This window comes from Aspergillus nidulans, chromosome VI (assembly GCF_000011425.1).
Source record: "Aspergillus nidulans FGSC A4 chromosome VI".
Lineage (NCBI taxonomy): Eukaryota > Fungi > Ascomycota > Eurotiomycetes > Eurotiales > Aspergillaceae > Aspergillus > Aspergillus nidulans.
Window position 1 is genome coordinate 1,696,359 of NC_066262.1, and position 18,165 is coordinate 1,714,523.

The window sequence follows — 18,165 nt, forward strand, 5'->3', positions numbered from 1 at the left end:
TGCGCTAACCCAAATGAAGACAAACCAAAGCTCCGCCCGTCCCAGAGTTGATGGCCAGCTGCATTTATTGACCATTATTCAATCGACATCCACCATCCTTGCATAGCCAGTTCATCGAATCCACCACCCTCCTGCATCGGCTCCTGTACTGACGCCGCGGCCAACACGAGGGTCCTGCAGCAATGGCATCGAATTCGCCGTCGTCCCTGTTCCAGGTGTACCTGCGGCTTCGACCACCAATCTCACAGCAAGACGATCAGCCCGAACGCTGCCTGACCGTTGAGAAATCGAATACCTCACATTCGAACAACGATGTATCCAGCTCAGTCTCAGTTCCGACCCATATCACTTTACAGCCGCCCAGTGACGCTCGAAAGCGTGGGGTGGAGAGATTCGGCTTCACGCAGGTGTTTGACGAGTGGGCATCGCAGCTCAATGTCTTCGAAGATACCGGCCTCCAGTCTCTGATCAGAGGTGTTTTACTAGAGCAGAGAGATGGATTGGTTGCAACACTAGGGGTGACAGGAAGCGGCAAGGTGCGAAAGAAAAACACACCTCAAATGCTGACAGTGCTGATGTTCGTAGAGCCATACGATTCTAGGCTCAAAGACACAGAGGGGAATCACTCAGATGAGCTTGGATGTGATATTCAAGTCTTTAGCCTCTACTATTAAGCCGCCCGACAATTCGATCCCTCCATATCTTTTAGCATCCGTATCAGCTTCCGACGCCTCGGAATCTCAGATGTTCACAGCTCAGACGTTCCTCGAGGCAGTATATGGCGAGTCCGACCGCGGCAGGAATTCCAGGGCCCAGACGCCTATGAGCAACACCAGAGCTCACACCCCAATGGCGGTATGCAATTCACCCCTCCCAAACCCACTCCGGGCCGCCCCCGGGTTATACCCCAGTTCTTGGAATTTGTCCCCATATATCTACAAACCGGCATCGCTAGCATGGACCGGCGTTCAATTCCCAAACGTCTTTATGCCTCAAGCAAAAGCTTTGGACAGCCCTAAATCCCCATCACCTCCCATCATTAACCAGTATAACACCTTCGATTTGCAGGAAGCTAATTTCGGCTCACTGAAGGACCCCATGCCTGCTCTCATATTCCCTCGCCGCCACGCACCCATAAGAACTAGCACGCTGCCCCGATCACCAGATGTCGGCCATCTCACACTCGAATTGAACCCCCACTCCGAGTACATTGTTCTTGTGTCAATGTATGAGGTGTACAATGACCGGATATTTGATCTTCTATCACCAGCAATCGTGCCCGGCCAAGGAAGTGCTATGTCTCGCCAAGGGACATCATCTCAGAAAGACAGGAGAAAGCCTTTGTACTTCAAGTCAACCGAGGGATCCCCTGACCGAAAGGTTGTGGCAGGCCTTCGAAAAATCGCCTGTAGCACTTATGAAGAAGCGTTGGCAGTCCTTGAGATCGGCCTTACTGAGCGAAAGGTCACTGGAACTGGCGCTAATAGTGTCAGTTCCCGTAGCCATGGCTTCTTCTGCCTCGAAGTCAAACGAAGAATGCGAAACAAGCGGACGGGTGAGGAGACTTGGATAGGAAACACTCTCACAATTGCGGATCTTGCCGGTTAGTGTACAGCTGCTTAACTTTTAGCCTAAGCTAACTCCAGCAGGATCGGAGCGAGCAAGGACTGCAAAGACCGCAGGCTCCACTCTGGTAGAGGCGGGCAAGATTAACGAGAGTCTGATGTACTTGGGACAATGTCTGCAAATGCAGAGTGGTATCCAGGACGGAAATAAGGTACGTTTTTCCGGGCCTTATTCTGGGACATAACTAACACGGATAAGACTGCTATGGTTCCTTACAGACAATGCAAGCTTACTGAACTCCTATTCTCGAACTCTTTCCCATCACATCAAACATCAAGCATGCATAGGAACCCACAAAAGGCTATTATGATTGTGACTGCTGATCCGTTGGGTGACTACAATGCCACGTCACAAATTCTGCGATATTCAGCACTCGCTCGCGAGGTCACCGTCCCTCGAGCTACATCTGCTGAGTCAATATTGTCAAGCACACTTGGATCCCGAAAGGGATCTGGTGGCCGCCATACTCCACAGCTTGATTTGGCCGAAGACCTTGAAAAGGCTTTGGCCGAGATCGAGCGACTTACGGCAGAGAACGAGAGGCTTAGCTTACGGCTGACAGAAGAGGAGGTATTGCGGGCCGAGACAGAGACCGCACTCATCGTTAGTGAAGAAAGATGCCTCCTCATTGAGCAGGAGGTGCGAGAAGAATGTTGGGCCGAGATGGACGAGCGCATGGAGCAGGAGAGAAAGAGATGGCAGGCCGCGTGGGATGAGCAGGTGAGTCAGATCCTAGCATGCTAACACTACGATGCTGATCTGTTTAGACTGGCCACAACGACGATCACATCGATAAAAAGATCGAGCTTTTGTCCCAACGATTCCAGAGTAAGCCACTTGTATATTTATGGGTACTAAACAGCCGAACTGACTTGACATGACAGTTCACGAAGATCCGCAACCATCCTCCGATGAGCGAGTGCAAGAACTCGAGTTCGAGAATGACCGACTGCGCAGTAAGATAACCGCCTTAGAGCGTGAATTGAACTGCAGATCGCCATCGAAGAAATCTAGTTCAAAAAATGCTGCGCTGGAAACCTCCCGCAACGCAAATATCCTGGGTCGTGAGAGCGACATTGAGGTTGCGCTCCGCAAGATGGACCAACTAAAGCTAGCTGATAGCATGTTCAAAAGCCCCGCTGTCAATACTCCGGGAAAGAAGCAGAGGAAGATGGCAACTCGTAAATGGGACCTTGCGCCGGAGGACGATCTCTAGCCTATTTTCTTTCGATGATACGATTCTCGTTACAAGTCGGAGTTTCTGGGCATTTTGGGTGGATGTCTGTTTGTTTCACATACTCTTTTAATACTTATTCTTATACCCATAGTACTTGCATATATTTAATCTATGGATACTAAACCATGACGATGAATATGGGTCTTATTGCTTCCAGATATATACCTCCAGCGCCCTGACCTGAAATCTTGCAAATATAATAGTACAATAACCTTACCCATAGCCCACGTAATGGAATAGGAACAAAGCGCCAGATATGCATACTCTTCAAGCGAATCATAACTACGTCCCGTACAAGACAATTCAAAGCTCAGTCGCGAGCTCGGTGTCATAAACAGTCTCGCCTTCCTGCTCGCCACCCACTTGTTGCTCCTGTTCCTGTTCCTGACGGTGTACATGCTCAGGATCCTCGCCGTCAGCTGCATCCGTGCCCTCCATGGTCGTGTTTCCTTCTATTTCACCATCCTGTCCAGGGGCTTCCTCTTCTTCTTCTCCAGCTTCCATATCGACGTCGTCGTCTTCGTCGTTGCCACTGACATTACCGTCATTTCCGTTCTCGTTCTCGTTCTCGCCCTCCCCCTCGCCAGCTTCATCGCCATCGCCGTCGCCATCGCCATCATTCATACTCTCTTCTTCAAGATCAGCATCCGGTCCAGCTTCACCTTCATCTTCGCCTTCCCTGTCATCCCCTTCTAACTCGCCGACCTCCTCATTCTCATTCGCAACATCTGCGTCACCGGAAGGACTGGCCTGCGCAGAGAGCTCTGAGTCTGGCTCTAGGGAACCCCTACTCCTATGACCGAAATTGGGAAAGAGCATTTTCGGATCAGCGGCGAGCTTCGAGAGCTTGTCCTCATCGATTTCGCTTAGCTCGCTTTCATCATCTGCGCTGTCATGCAGACTGTTTGGAATATCACTTTGCTGCCCTGCTGAATCTACTACTGCGGCAGGAGGTTGGCGGACACTGATTTCCACGACTGGTTTAGGACCTACTGAATTTGTAGCGTTGGTTGCGGACTCGGTTTCGGTCGTCGTTGGTGCTTTAGTGGCGGGCGCACGGGGCGGTACCTTGCGGCTGACTATGGCCTCTGCGCGCTTTTGGATGTCGCGACGAGCTATGCCTTTTGTGCGGCCACGCGGGGCAGGGGCTTCTGAGGCCGGTGCGGAGGTTGGCGGCGTGGAGGTGTCGGCTGTTGCTGCGCCGTCAGCTGTCATGAGGATATGGTCGACTTTCATCTTCTCCTTATTTTCTTCGTCAACTTGCTCGAGGAGAATGGGCAGGTTAACTTCGTAGATGCGGGAGTAGACGTCCGCAATAAGATCTTCAAGTAACGCGACTTTCATAAGATTGTTGTTTAGTTTCTTGAGTTCAATCGCGTCCCGGAGGAGCTCGAGAAGTGACGGACTTTCAGGCGCAAGCTGAGGAAGCTCTTCTAGACGGGCGGTGTTGGAGGAGAACTCCTCCCACCCTATCGGTTTGAAGACACTTTCTTCATGGCCCTCACTAATCCCAGCTGCTCTACGTATGACGCGGGCGTAGGTTAGACACATATCCTCCCATAACTTAGTATGATTGATGAAATCGCCTTGCTTTTTTCGAACACGACGTAGCAATTGCTCGAGATTAGCTCTGTCATCAAGCTGATCAAGTAGAGTGACGAAGAAGTATGCATATCTTGTCGTGTATACGAAGTGTCTACCGGGGCGCTCATACTCCGGTTTCCACACCTGAATGGTCATGGTCTTAGTGAATATCTGCTGCGTGAGCTCACTCTTAGCCTCTGCAGCGGCAATAGCACCTTTGTTATCGTCATAAATGATACGTGCAGACTGTGAGATGTGAGCTTCCAATGTAAGAATGGCAGGAAATTACGCCGCATACCCTAACAGCCATACGATGATGCCAATTTGCCTTATCGGCATTCTTCAGGTTCTTGAGCACATCGAGGATGTATTTTTTCCAGGAATTTCGATCCTCGCAAGCTGGCACCTTTCTAGCCCAGGGTGTCGCAACCAAAGTCTTACTTGCCTCTGCGGGCTATGGAGAAGTAAGCCATATGATTACAACGATTGTAACAATGGTGAATGGTCCTTACCGTTAGAACTTCTTTTATGACGAGTTTGTGTATGATAGAGACAAGCTTATAGTGAGGCTCAAAAATGGGCTCAGATCGCGAGTCTTTCCGCTGTGGCAGGGCGTCAATGGTGTCGAGGAGGGAGTCCAGGACACTATCAAGGCTGATGCGTTTCGAAGATCCCCGAACGGAGTCATCGCAGCTGAACATCTTCCAGAGACATTTGCTCAGCATGTAATGTGTCCTATTGACGTTAATTGACCACGCCCATTAAAAAGGCGTAAGTAAAGGTGCAACTCACATCCAGTTCTTTGGTTTATCAACAAGCGCCTGTCTCAAAAGAAAGGCGGCAAGTCTCCAAACGTTGTATACCTTCATTTCTTTGAATGGCCGGCCCTCATACATCTGCTGGCTTTCTTCATTGCTGAAATGACGCGTGAAGTCTGCCACACTGAATGCGGCCATAGATAGAGGCTCCCTAGACGAAGAGTAAAGACGGATTCCGAAATCCGTATAGAGGTCTGCTAAGAGTGCTCCAGTTTCTGGTCCCGACTCTGCAGTTTTGGCGGCTGTGGCTACCGCCATTGCGTAGCAGTGGATTGCGTTGCGCTGCCAGGTAACCAGTTCGGTGCGATTATTGTTGATCTTGTCTGCAGACCAAGTGATATCCTCCTCAACCTTGGAATCCCAGACTTGGGCAAGCCGGTACCAGCTTTCCCACCTTGAGGTGTTATGTTCCAAGTCCTGCCGAAACCAACTGATGGCTTCATCAAGGTCTGTGGTAGGCACCGGGTTCAGTCGCTTCTGCGAGCGGAATTTGGTGAGGGCAGCATAACCCAAGAGGAAATACCAACCGCTATTAGCAATGACTGCTGTTTGGCTGGGGACAGGAATGAATGGAAGATCTGTTACTCCTTGAATAGCGCGGACAAGCTCTGACGGGTTGATTGGGGTTTTTAAATAGGCGTTCAAGATGCGGCGATTGTATGATACAGGGGGAACTGCTTTAGTCGTTCCAATTGACTGTTGCATCTTTTCAATCGTGTTCTTTAGTTCCGACTTGGAAAGATCCTTGATGTTAATCTTCTTCGCCTGTTTCATTACAAAATCAATCATCATGATAGCTGTCGAGCGATCGAGCTTCTCCGGGACGCAGCCATGGTCACTTAATAAATGGTCACTTAGACTTAATTTGACCCCATGGATGTCAAAGAGGATTTGACAGATATCAGCCTCGATGTCTTGCTCCACGTCCAAAGCGAGAAGCTCAGACTTGACCAGTTTAAGGAACTGATTGCGAGATCTTTTGCACATCTGGCGCAAGCCAAGAGAATTGTGCACGGCGCGTAAGTAATAGACGCGGTCCTCCAAAGGCTCGTCGAACATTTCTTGGTTCTGAGCAATAGCCTCTTTTAGAAGGGTGTATAGCAAAACCCAACAACGGACTAACATATCACGCATCTTCTCTTTGAAGTTTTCCAGTGATTTTGCTAGAGCTGCCCGCAGATCTATACCTGGCGATTGTCCAACGCGCACCGAATCGTCGTAGAGCACAAAACTGTGAAGTAGTCTTATTAGAAATGCCACAGCTGACATTGAGGACTTGACATGCTCCGTATCGAAGCAATCATAAGCTTTGTCGGACTCTTGCAGAACCGTTGTCACAGTTTTGCTCAGCATCCCATCGAGTGATTTCAGCCATCGGACGAGCGTTGCTTGACGGTGCTCACCAGGTTCCTCCACATATGCCTGGCTTCGGAGTTCTTTGATAATTGTTTCGATGCTTCTCAAATGACAAGATACTACCTTTGGAGGATAATCAATCTTCCTATAGGCATCCTGAAGTCGACGCCATAAGAAAAGCCTGAGAGTGGCGTCGCCTCGATCCAGAAAAGAGCCCATTTCACGGCGTTGTAGGCTTTGTCGATCCTCAGACCCTTCCTCGAATTGAACCGCCGAGGGTTCAACGATAGGCTCGATTGTCTCGATAAGCCCAACGGGGTCTTCAGAGTCGGGGTTGAAAATTCGCGTGAAAAAATCCATGGAGTTCAATTTTGAGATCTCTTGATCGATTGCCTCACAAGACAGTTCGGACATGATGGAGCTGTTAGCGAGTGAGAGCACAGGCTCATTGAGACAACTGAAGAGACGTTTGAGATCTTCAAGACAGAGTAAAATGTGTTCCCGCTGAGCATCAACCCCCATATTCGAGTGGAACGTGGACGCCCAGATATGGCGAATCGTTATCCGCTCTCGATTTACTCGCTCAGGACAGCAGTCAATAAAGTGAGTCAGTGCACTACGTGCTAGCATGGACCATCTTGCCAAACGATCCTGCTGCAGAGTCCTTGTTCGGTGGTCTGTCTCGTTGTTTGGAGCATTCATAGGTGCATATAAATCGAGGTGAAGTTCATAGATAGCCTGTATCATCTCCAAGTCTGCAAAGTGTTTTGCTGTATAGCGGAATGGGGTTCCGGACTGAGCTTCAAGGATATGATGCTCTAGAGTTTGCATTCCTTCTTCCAATTTGCCGTGGATATATTCGTCTTCAAGGGATAAAAGCTGCAGCACAACATCCTTAAGGGTAGTTGGCCATTGGTAAGCGACATAGGATGATTCGACCAGCGACCAGTCATTGAACTGGTTATCATGGGTTAAGAAATTCTTATAATCCGGCCTCAAAAGGCATCCCAACCACTCGAAAACAACATCATGGAGGTGAAGGCGGCTACCATTGACTGCTCGAATAAAATCAAACAACTCATCCTCTCCGCTGAACGTTTGTTTCAATTTCAACTTGTGTGTCGTCTTTTTCGAATGTTCAAGAAAGACTGCCAGCCCAGATCTGCCCATACTCTTTATATCCTGAAGACCCGCCAGGCTGTCGCTTTGTTGCATTACCTGATACAATCTTTCATCCCACTGAGTGAGGACATTCCTGAGATCCTGTAAAAGCACCTCGGCATTATCAATGTTGACTGGAGTAACCGGCGAGTCCTTTCGTTCACCTGCAGATGCCACTGATCTCCGTAACTCTTCAAATGTCCCCAGATCCTCAACACCAAGTTTCGACAATAAGGCCCCAACTGTGCCAAATACCCCTTCGTCGGTTTGAATATAGGGTTCTAAAAGATCTTCATAATACTTGGCCTGATCAAACACAACGTCGTCAGTATGTGTTGAGGCTTCAGCGAGTGAGTCGCGCAAGCGAGTCCTCCTGCTTTTGACCCTCAATCGCTCTGCCTGATCTTCGGTGATAGCAGAACCAGAAGAACGTTTGCGACTCGTATTTTCAGGATACTTCAAGTCGTCTTCCTCGGCTTTTATATCCTCTTGTGGGTCTGTACTTTGCTGGTGCTGAATTGATTGGACTTCAAGAGATTCGATCAATTGTTTCTCTGCTCGCTGGTCGACTGAAGACTGGTCGTCTCCGTGTTCCATGGCGAGCTCTCGTCCCTGGGCTCCGGTGACCGAACGGGCACCGACACTTTGCGCATCATCCATTTGTACATCCTGATTGTTATTTTCGTCGACTTGAGCCTTCGAGGGTCGCCGCTGCGCTGTGATTGAGGCTGTTTTCAGTTCAGGACTGTCTGCTGGTAACGAAATAGTGATAGACGTTCCAGGGGCAAGCGAGGGTGTTCCATTCTTGTCGTCTAAGAAAGTCAAGATAGCCTGACCAATAGCGGCCCATGTCAGGGAGTCAATTTTGATCTCATGCGTAGAAGCACGGAACGCCAATGGGTTTCTCGAGGAGTCCAGGTCCTGTAGGTTATCTGGTAGCGAAGGCAAATAGGGGTACGGATCGCTTTGCTGCTTGAAGAATTTTAGGAGAGCCTTCTTCGGCTTTTTGATAGGAACAAGCGACACAGACAAACGATCCTGCACTGAATGCAACGTCTTTCTGAGGCCCTCTTCTGCAAATGTTTCCTCCAGCCCCAATTGCTCTGACCGCACCTCCAACCGGTTATCATCATCAGCCAAGACACTCTCCAGACAGAAACGAGTAAGCCGGTAGCTCTGCAACGCACTACACAGTCTCGCGCTCTGCCTCCACAGGTTCAGGTCGGTGTCATCGCGTTCTAACGCTTCCGCAAACTGTGCCAAAGCAGTGGTAGAACTCTCGGCAATTTTAGATGAAAGGTGAGATGAGTCTTCAGACAACTTGGAGAGCTCCTGAAGGGATGCACGTAGAGCGTCGAGAACGTATTGTCCGTGGTTCTTGTAAGAGAGATAGATTGTCTGTTGCAAAGTGCTCGAGGTAGTATCATTTATATTGAAATCCAACGCTGCTTCTCCTACCACTGCGTCGTTTGTTGTGCCACCAACTTGAGGCTCCGCATCCTGCAACGCAGCTCTCTTGTGATCAGAAAGCGACTCGGGGTATTTGAAGATCTCCGAATCTAGGAGGGCCTCGTATGCCTCGCCAGCTTGCTTGTAGTATCGCGGACCCTGAGAGTGAAGTTTCAGCGCGTTCTGATATAGCTTCAGCGCTTCCTCGATCTGGATTTCTTTTGTATCATCGACCTCCTCCTCGATTGCCTCGTCGGGCTCGATGTTGAGGGCCACCCATGTCGACATGGTGCGCGGGATTATCAGGCCGCAGAAGGATGTGCTGGCCGTGGCAATGGAGTCGCGGTCGCTGACAACATCTCAGGGAGATCTCGCGGAGATGCAACCCGATCCCGTCAAGAAAGGGGAATTGAGACTTGCTGTTCGAATACCGACGGAGAGTCTGGACTCTTGAGATGAGATGCCCGTCACGCCGCTCACGCGTTGCTCCACGGTGGAGATCCCAATCCCAAAGAAGAATGGCTCCTTCCGCCTCCGACCGTGCCTCAGGAACATGAAAGGCAAGAGTGACGACGACAGCGAGCTACAGCCACTCCTGATCATTGAAAGGACTTTCTGTCCTCCAGTCGGAACGGACAACTAACTCGCACTCTGCTTATTCCTTTGCTTCCCTTCTTCGTTTCTGCGCAGGCTTCTTGCGCCCCTCATAGTGCGCCATGGTCGCGCCAGCTGTTCCCGAGTATTTGTTTCCCCTCTGTTGCTCCTGAGAGCTGCGGTGCAATGCAATTGCAGTGCTTACACCGTCCGGGATAGACTGCTAACCATTGGAATATATTCTAGGATTTATGAGGAGGAGGACATACTTGCTGCCGTTGATGCGCGTACAGAGTCACTACAGAACCTAAGGGAATTGGGCCCTCCAGACTTGGTGTACTTGATCAAGCAGCCAAAGACTGGTTCAACACGTCAGGTATCTCTCTCTTCTATTTATTTCATCATTTGAGTCCAGGGATGATTGGAAGTAGCTAACGGGTTTTCTGATGTCTAGACTGGCGTTTATCACCATGTCACCGGTATTGATGCATCTTCCTCCGCAAGCTTGGCTGCCTACGTGAACACCCTAGTGGCATCCCCCCTCGATAAGGCGAATAAAGTGGTATCAGGAATCTACTGGTTAGCTTTCCATCTGGTGTATTAGTGATGGGCTGAGTTAACTTGTGCAGTTGCTACAATGCGTTCTCCCATTTGGACATGCGAGTCGAAGTGAAGATCCCTGGAAGCCTCGAAAGCTACTGTATCGACGAACGCGGAGATAAACGTGTTGCGACCGATGCATTATGGCTGGAAACTTTTCTTTGCGGAGTCTTGCGAGCATATTCATATGCGGACGACGGCAGCGGCGATGCTATTAGGAAGATTGTCGGGGTTCGTCGTTTCAACCCCGTTACGAACACCGAAATGGAGCATAGATTCTTAGATGCTGCCGAGAAATTATTCTTCTTAGGTACAACTATTCGACTTCACTCTTTGACTTCGGGATGGATTTAGCTGACAAACCTGTAGGAAGACAACTCAGTTCCGACCCCGAAACCCAAGTTCCGAACACAGTGAGCAACCACCTCACGGCCGGTCTTCTCAAGTACATTCAGACCACGGGCCGGTATGCTTCTGGTATCAACTTATTCGAGAAACTGCGCACAAGGGACGTGGAGGTCTCGTCTTTGCTCGCTCAAGTTTTCAGGATGGCGGATGAAGAGGTTCAAGCAGTGCGGCTTATGTACGACGCTCTGCAAGATGTTCCCATGGACTACGCGTTACTTGACTGCCAGTCTGCCTTCTGCGCTAGCAAAGGAGAAGGCGAAATGGCGTTGGAGTGTGCTAAGCGCGCCGTAACCGCTGCCCCCAGCGAATTCAGCACCTGGGCTCGGTTGGCTGAGGTTTACGTGTGCCTAGAGAAATGGGATTTGGCTCTTTTGACGCTGAACTCCTGCCCGATGTTCACCTACCAGGACAAAGACACACCACGCATGCCCCAGCCGTCTCGGATCATGCTGCCCATTCTAGCAGAGAGCATGTTAGACGAGATCGACGAAGGTCAGCCGAAACAGGGAGACCCTCATGATTATGTACATCCGTCGTTGCGGAGGCTGCATGCGGCCACATACCAGGGAACATTTCTGAAAGCCTACAACCTGCTGACCAAGATTGCCGCCGCGATCGGCTGGGACCAGCTCCTTAAGGTGCGCAGCGAGGTTTTCGTCATGGAAGAGGAATATCGCTCAGAGCGCCAGCACTCCACAAAGCCATCAATCCATTCGCATGGTGATAGCCCCGCAGAGTCAGCAGAGTCAACAGAGCCCGCGGAAACCGCGGAGACAAATGGTAGTCGCGAGCAGGAAAATGGAGACGGTCGCCCAGTGGAATCTGTCACGGAGATTGTCAATGGCGACGACCACACACAAGGCGAGAACTCAATCGAGAGGCCCGAGCAGACAATGGCATCGGAAGTTGTTAAGTCTGGCAATGACGATGTAAGTACCGGCTCTTCACGAGAGAAGGCATTACTGACTTTACAGCCCGACCCGTCACACGCATCATATACACAGTTCAAGAATAAACGACTATGCGAAAGATGGCTGGATAATCTCTTTATGGTCTTATATGAGGATCTCCGCATATATACAATCTGGCGTACGGAGGTAGCCCAGTACCGGCAACAAGCGATGGAGTACAAGAAATCAGCTACTGAATGGGAGATTCTTGGTGAGCTGGCAGAGCGGCTGCACCACTTTGATGAGGCCATCGAAGCCTACCAAGCCTGTTTGTCAATCCGTTTCTCGCCAAAAGCCATGCGTGGCATTCTCAAGCTACATGAAAAGCAGAATGACACCAGGGGGATGCTCAGTGCTTTGATTCGCCTCATCGCCTGGCAGTACCGATGGTACTCTGAGGTTCGTTTCCCTCTTCGCTGATGTTTGAATACATGCTAACGGCCTTAAGTTCTCCCCTGAGCTATTATATATGATCCGCAAGTTGATCGAAGACGAGGGCGCCGTCAAAGTCCGCAGCATCGTTCAGGCCACGAACCTGCCCCAGCACGTTCTAGACCTCACCCATCAATACTGTCAACTGTGCGCGACGTTCCGCAGCAGCGGTAGTGATGGTTAGCGGTCTGGCTTGCGGCTGAGATTGTTCGAAGCAAACAGCTGAAGTCAGAACGATCAGCGCGACGTTGTAGGCAATCCGTATGGTCTACTACTTTTATAATATACTGTACTTACTGCTTTCCCTCCGAGGATGGTTCTCTCTTCTGTCTTCTCGTTTCATCCTATACCTGATTGCCAGAGCGATCGCTTTCTTACTAATTCTAAATGTATAGAATATCGAGGACTGTGAGCCTATATCAGTGAACTTGTCAAGTTGCTTGTATCGTATAGATATACGGATGTCGTAGCCCTATCTATCTTCACATTATATTCACCTATCGTACAGACGTGGTCATTCCTACTGTCTTAAGAGCGATGCCAGACTAATTTTCATACAGTATCATCATGCAAAAGTGAATGCCGACATCGGCAACGTGGCGCCTCTATAGCAGGCAAACGCCCGATCCCTGCTTTTTACATCCCAGCAATATCTTTCGCGCCAAAGGCAATTCACCGGTCTGGCCGAGCATGTACATCCAACGCTACCCAGCCTCTCGCTCTAAAAATATAATAATCTATTCAACAGCCTCGTATACTTGATCCATACAAAGTTTGGGAGAAGATCTATCAACACGGGCCAGATTCATATCTCTAGTATATTCTACCTGCTGGTTTATACTGGATAACAACTGTTCACTCTTAACACACGGTGACGGCTCTTTTTTTCAGAGTCAATCAAGGTGAGCACGTTAGCATCGCTGCCTATGGACAAGAGCCAAGAATGCCATTAACCTGGGTGCCCACGATAAGAATCAGAACTAGTCAAATGGTACACGTTCTCGAAGCGAAGCCAGTGGTTCTACTTTTTGGCCATTGATGAAGAACCAGGATGTTAATATGTGACAAGAAGAAAGGCCAATTTGCTAAGCGGGATGATGGCTGCGCAGCTCGGCGTGATTCCTAGCGTTGGCGAGCCTTTCACAGCCTGTAGCTACGTTTTCTTACGGTACCTATCATAATGCACGAGATCATCCATATATGCCTCTTAGTTCCTATGCAGATCAAGCTATATCGGATCAGATCAAGGAATGACGAGCTAAGACTTATGATGCGAATTCGGTCTTTGATAACCGTGCATCAGATTCAAGCCTTCGTCTCCGCAGTCGCACCCTCAGCGGCAGCAGCAGCATCTCCCTTCACCTTCGCGGCAGGGGCGCTGGTCTTTGCAGTCTCGTCAGCCTCTTCATCTTCTTCACCTTCGGCTTCAGCATCTTCCTCGTCCTCTCCTTCATCATTGTCAAGACCGTTTTCATCGCCGCCCGCTTTGCCGTTCGCTTCGGCTTCTTCTTCTACTGCATCTTCGTCCTCGTCATCGGCTTTCGGCGCAGCAGCCGTCTTTCGCTTCTTGGAAGCGGGAGGGCCTGGTGGTTTGATTGGTTAGCCGAGGTTACTGTAGTGGATGGAGATGGAGCATTGGGTGAGAATTGGTTGCGTACCCTGCTCTTCGGGCTCCTCCTCCTCCTCAGGCTCCTCCTCGGAAAGGTCTTCTTCTTCCTCGCTTCCTTCGCTTTCACCTTCACCTTCTCCCTCGGTGCTTTCGTACCTGATTGCGGGTCTTGTCAGTAAGTGGTTATGAGCTAACGAGCGGGTGTGGGGAAATGGGGTTGGGGGAGGGTCCAGGAATGGAGCGTCCCTGCACAGATACGATGATAACGCGACAGGAATGGGAATGGGAACACTAGTAGGCTAAGGTGCATCTGGATCGGTGGTAGGAAGACAAGAGACGAGATACGGTAGGACGCGCAACAAAAGCGCAAACTCGCAGCGCCGCAATTGCAAAGGGCGCAAAGGGCGCAAAGAAGGCAAAGAAGGAGAAGGGAAGTCTATAGAATAGAGAAAGAATCGACTTGACAAGCAGACTTACTCTTCCTCCTCCTCACTCTCGTCACTAGGGAGCGCCTGGAGCTCCTCCTCCTCCTCGAGCTCCTGCTTTCTCTTACGAGTGGACATATTGCAACAGAGACAAGCGTGAGGTCTAAAAATGGCGCGCGGATGAGATTAAGGGTTGTGAAAGACCAGTGAGTCAATGGGGGAGAACACCAATGATTTTGGATAAGAAGAAGGATGAGAAGACTTTTTGAGAGGGATGGAGAGGAGAAGAGAGAAGAGAGGAGTATGGAGATTAAATGGGGAGAAGACCAGGGCAGGCCAGGGAAACGAAGGGGACTGGGCTTAGTACGACGACGACTACGAGCACGACCGCGACCACCAGCCAGCCAGTCTTCTCAAGGGGGGGGGGGGGGGGGGGAGGACCAGACACGGAATGGGTGAGCCTGACCATCATGACCAGATTACTTCAGCTGCGGAGGTGCAAAAGTCAAGCAGGGAGGAGCTGGGACTCTGGGACGCAAAGAGCCGCTCCGGCCGGTGGTTGGAGGTGGGTGCGAGGTCGAAAGCTCTAGGACCTACTTCGGCGTAGTTAGGTGCTGGGTGCAAGGTCCTGCAGCACGACCAAGAGGACGCCATCGTTTGTTTTGCTCGGGACTTTACCCGCACTGTCTGTCGCACGCGAAGGGACGGCCCCTCCTCCTCCTCCTCCTCCTCCTCCTCGCGTCTGCGTTGCGGCGTCGAGCGACGCAGCAACGCAGCGACTGTTCGAGTCCGAGCAACCTGGAGTCATGCCCATGCAACAGAAAGGGGGAGGGGTTGCGTGAGGCCGTGAGCTTAGGAACCAGCTTTTGTGGCGGAGTCCGCGCAGCTTCGGTTTTGCTATTTCAAATTGAAGGTTATGTGGTATTGCACTCTTTCGGTCAAGGCTGGCCATTTTCTCGAGACAGCCAGGCTCGGCTGATTGCGTTCTTAGCATGAGAAATGGTGGTTGCTGAGTTCTGTGAAAGAAAGAGATGGAAGATGATCTGTCAATCAGAGGATCCAGAGGACGAGGGTGTATGGTAATTGCAATACGCCGCTACTGGTGGATGGGTCCCTATTAGCCAATGATATAAATGCTATACATAGCAAGTGGTACTGAGCTACAATACAGTAAGGAATGCCGTCCGTGAGCATAGAGCATCCGGTGCGTGGCAACAGGCAGGAGGGCATGGGAATCGTGATGTCAGCCTGGGAAGAACCACGCAGTCAAAGTAAGGTGATCCTAAAAGGCCCTGAACAATGGTTCGAAGGGATTTGACTTTGGCAACTGTGCTGGATGCTGGCTGGAATACTGGCAAGAATAATGGCTGTGGCTGGAGTAAAGGTAGAAGAGGAATGGCTCGAGTTGCACTTTGATGGTAGTATTACTAGGTGTACCCTTATTATCGTTCTCTCACCCTTCTCACATTGAGTGTCAATACATTACACTGTCATAATCCATAGCACGTTAATAAACCGTCTTGATTACTGCGCCAGATACTCAAAATTTGCCATGCTGGGATCGAGCAGATTCTCGTCCAAGCCGAACCCGTACGTCCCTACCATATCGTAGATCAGGTCTGGCGGCGGGAATCCTTGCGCCATTGCGTTTGCACCGCCAGGAACGCCGCTGCCTGCCCGTTCGCCTACGGTCCCGGCGGGCACGCCATTCGACATATCCCACGAGTCAAATCGCTCCAGCATCTTGCTCAGTCCACGAGCAATATGTCTTGTCAAATGTCTCTCGCCCGCAGAGACGCAGTTCAACAGCTCAATCACCCGCTCGACTAGACTTCGCACAAGCCCACTATCCAGACTCAGGTACGCCGAGTTCCAGTTAACTGCGACCTTGAGAAGGAACAGTGCAGAAAACGTGACCATGGTGTGCGTGAAGATGGGTACCCCGACAATGGCGTCACGGATATCTTGTTCTTCTAGCACCATGTTCAAGCATGCCATGGCGGATGATATAGCGATGTTGGCCGATTCCTTGCGGTCCATCGAGAATACGGGTGTGTTGGTTGGAGACAGGGCTCGGAGGGAGAGCGAATTGAGCTGGAACTTGGCGAAATGGTAATGAAGGACCACTCCCTTCGAAGGGTAGGTCCGGACGTAGGGACTGTCGGCTGCAGCGAGGGTCAGATATTCTGTAAAAAAACAGGTTGCGGTCGACTTACCAGAACGTGGTTGCCATAAGAGCCGCCATTGATCTATGGCTACATTGAAAACACGCAGTTGACCAAAGTCCTCTTCCGTCAGGGCTTGTTCGGTGTCGCTTCCAAACGTCCGGTATGCCTCGGTCAGGATCATGAAAAGAGCGACCTGGGCTAGCAGCCGAATATCGCCAGGAACAACCATTGGCGCCTGCAGGAACGTTTCGTAGTTTTTGATCGCCTGGTCCTCGTGGATGACGGGCGGTCGGCCGTACGCTATACTGAAATGGTGATCACAGACATAGAGTAAATACCAGAGTTGGGCTCTTTCGTACTGGTCGCTGTGGCCGCGGATCATCTTCTGGTAGCTCTGGTGGAGGCCCAGCTCCGTAGCTATTCGTACCGCATGGCCGGACAGCTTCCAGCTCAGCTCCGACAGCCAAAACGCCCCGACACAGAGCGCTCGAACGTCATCCAGAGTATGGGCACGGGTCAGTGACATGCTCGAGACCAGCGACACGTACTCGCTATAACACAGGTTCAGAGTTTCGGTGCGGTTGGGAATATGCAGCGCTGCGACCGTAAGCACCGCAGCCGCCAGCAGACTTGACGCTCGCCGTACTGAAGTGAGGTCGCGATGGACAAGGATGATCCCACCCCAGAGCAGCTGATTCATGGTCCGGCTGAAATACGCAAACAGTTCCTCCGCCTCTTGAAGAGAGATGAGGCCCCGCGAAAGGAAGTCCTCTTCCAGAAGCGTCGACTTGGGCTGCTCGATATGATTGTGCCGCAAATCCCGCAGCTTCGTCACCTCATATAGACTGCGCATTGGCGCGGGCACCAACTCTCGGTCTTGTAAATCTGGTTCCTGCGAGGGCTCGCGTGTCACGACCAGCCCCGGTCCGTCGGGTTTCACATCCGACGGCGAGCCGTTCATCGAATGGCGGTTTCCGGTGTGGTATGAAGGTGCGGCTGGGGAAGGACCGTTGGGACTGTCGCCAACTGTGTATGTCGAGAGCTCTGGAAGCCCGTTCTGGCGGAGAAGATGCGACACGGCTGCTTGGAGTTGCTGGATAGTGGCCGACGCTCGAGCTTTCCACCTAGCGCCCGGTGTCAGTCAAAGGCTGCAACTCGCAAACAGCACTAGAAAGCACTCCAACAGCTCGATGACCAGCCCAAGCACCAGCACGAGGACCGTCGAGGACCAGGCGACTTACACTCCATCGTCATCAACAAACTTCTGCGAAAAGTCATTCACAACACACTTAATCCCGCTGCGCAGGCATTTCGTGCAGCTTGTTTCGCCTGGCCGGAATTCACAGCGAATCTTGTGGCGTTTGCACTCCGCGCCTGTACCGCTCGCGAATTAGTAGCCATCCGACGTCGTCGTTCTCTCAGCGGAGTTGGGTCGCCATATCCCAGAGAAAACACCTACAAGCGCGGGCTTTGGAAATCTTCAGCGGAGTAGGCCGCTCATCAGGGACGGCAGAGTGGCGGCGGTCCTGTTGCCGGCCGTCAAGGCCAGCATCGAAGGAGGAACGCTTCATGATAGCGGAGACTGGCGAGATCGGGGATGCTCCGGTATCATGCAGCGTGCATAGCTCGCGATTCGCGACGACTAAGATCGGCGACGAAATGGGAATCGGTAATCCCCCGCGACTCGCTGCTGGTCCGGGTGAGGTTTGAGCAAAGATTCTCGGTGGTGGATAAGGGAGAGATGGAAG

General features: G+C 51.1%; 5 protein-coding genes across 5 annotated transcripts, besides 1 other annotated feature; 2 read left to right on the forward strand and 3 right to left on the reverse strand.

The window, feature by feature from the left end:
- Window positions 1-18,165: part of a sequence feature (contig 1.51 915..1114266(-1)) that runs on past both edges of the window.
- On the forward strand, window positions 117-3,013 carry ANIA_03124 (kinesin family protein). Its single transcript, XM_655636.2, has 6 exons — window positions 117-536; window positions 586-1,603; window positions 1,647-1,777; window positions 1,825-2,346; window positions 2,394-2,454; window positions 2,511-3,013. The coding sequence occupies exons 1-6, from the start codon at window positions 183-185 to the stop codon at window positions 2,840-2,842; spliced, it is 2,418 nt and encodes an 805-aa protein (XP_660728.1). The 5' UTR covers window positions 117-182; the 3' UTR covers window positions 2,843-3,013.
- hir3 lies at window positions 3,167-9,519 on the reverse strand (the record flags this gene model as incomplete). The annotated part of the gene is made up of 4 exons (XM_655635.1): window positions 3,167-4,693; window positions 4,746-4,901; window positions 4,960-5,182; window positions 5,240-9,519. 4 exons carry the CDS (start codon window positions 9,517-9,519, stop codon window positions 3,167-3,169), a joined length of 6,186 nt encoding a protein of 2,061 aa, XP_660727.1.
- Window positions 9,818-12,399, forward strand: ANIA_03122 (ChAPs family protein; the record flags this gene model as incomplete). The annotated part of the gene is made up of 7 exons (XM_655634.2): window positions 9,818-9,970; window positions 10,072-10,201; window positions 10,280-10,404; window positions 10,455-10,735; window positions 10,795-11,762; window positions 11,808-12,182; window positions 12,265-12,399. Exons 1-7 carry the CDS (start codon window positions 9,948-9,950, stop codon window positions 12,397-12,399), a joined length of 2,037 nt encoding a protein of 678 aa, XP_660726.2. The 5' UTR covers window positions 9,818-9,947.
- ANIA_03121 (uncharacterized protein) lies at window positions 13,521-14,387 on the reverse strand (the record flags this gene model as incomplete). The annotated part of the gene is made up of 3 exons (XM_655633.1): window positions 13,521-13,798; window positions 13,874-13,980; window positions 14,302-14,387. 3 exons carry the CDS (start codon window positions 14,385-14,387, stop codon window positions 13,521-13,523), a joined length of 471 nt encoding a protein of 156 aa, XP_660725.1.
- Window positions 15,774-17,988, reverse strand: ANIA_03120 (putative C6 transcription factor; the record flags this gene model as incomplete). Its single annotated transcript, XM_655632.1, has 4 exons — window positions 15,774-16,435; window positions 16,466-17,541; window positions 17,659-17,791; window positions 17,877-17,988. 4 exons carry the CDS (start codon window positions 17,986-17,988, stop codon window positions 15,774-15,776), a joined length of 1,983 nt encoding a protein of 660 aa, XP_660724.1.

Bases quoted from the DNA above. Each gene is read 5' to 3' on its own strand.
- ANIA_03124 (XM_655636.2), top strand. From the start codon at position 183: ATGGCATCGAATTCGCCGTCGTCCCTGTTCCAGGTGTACCTGCGGCTT. The intron at 1,778-1,824 runs GTACGTTTTTCC...AACACGGATAAG, and splicing joins GTATCCAGGACGGAAATAAG to ACTGCTATGGTTCCTTACAG. The intron at 2,455-2,510 runs GTAAGCCACTTG...TTGACATGACAG, and splicing joins TTTGTCCCAACGATTCCAGA to TTCACGAAGATCCGCAACCA.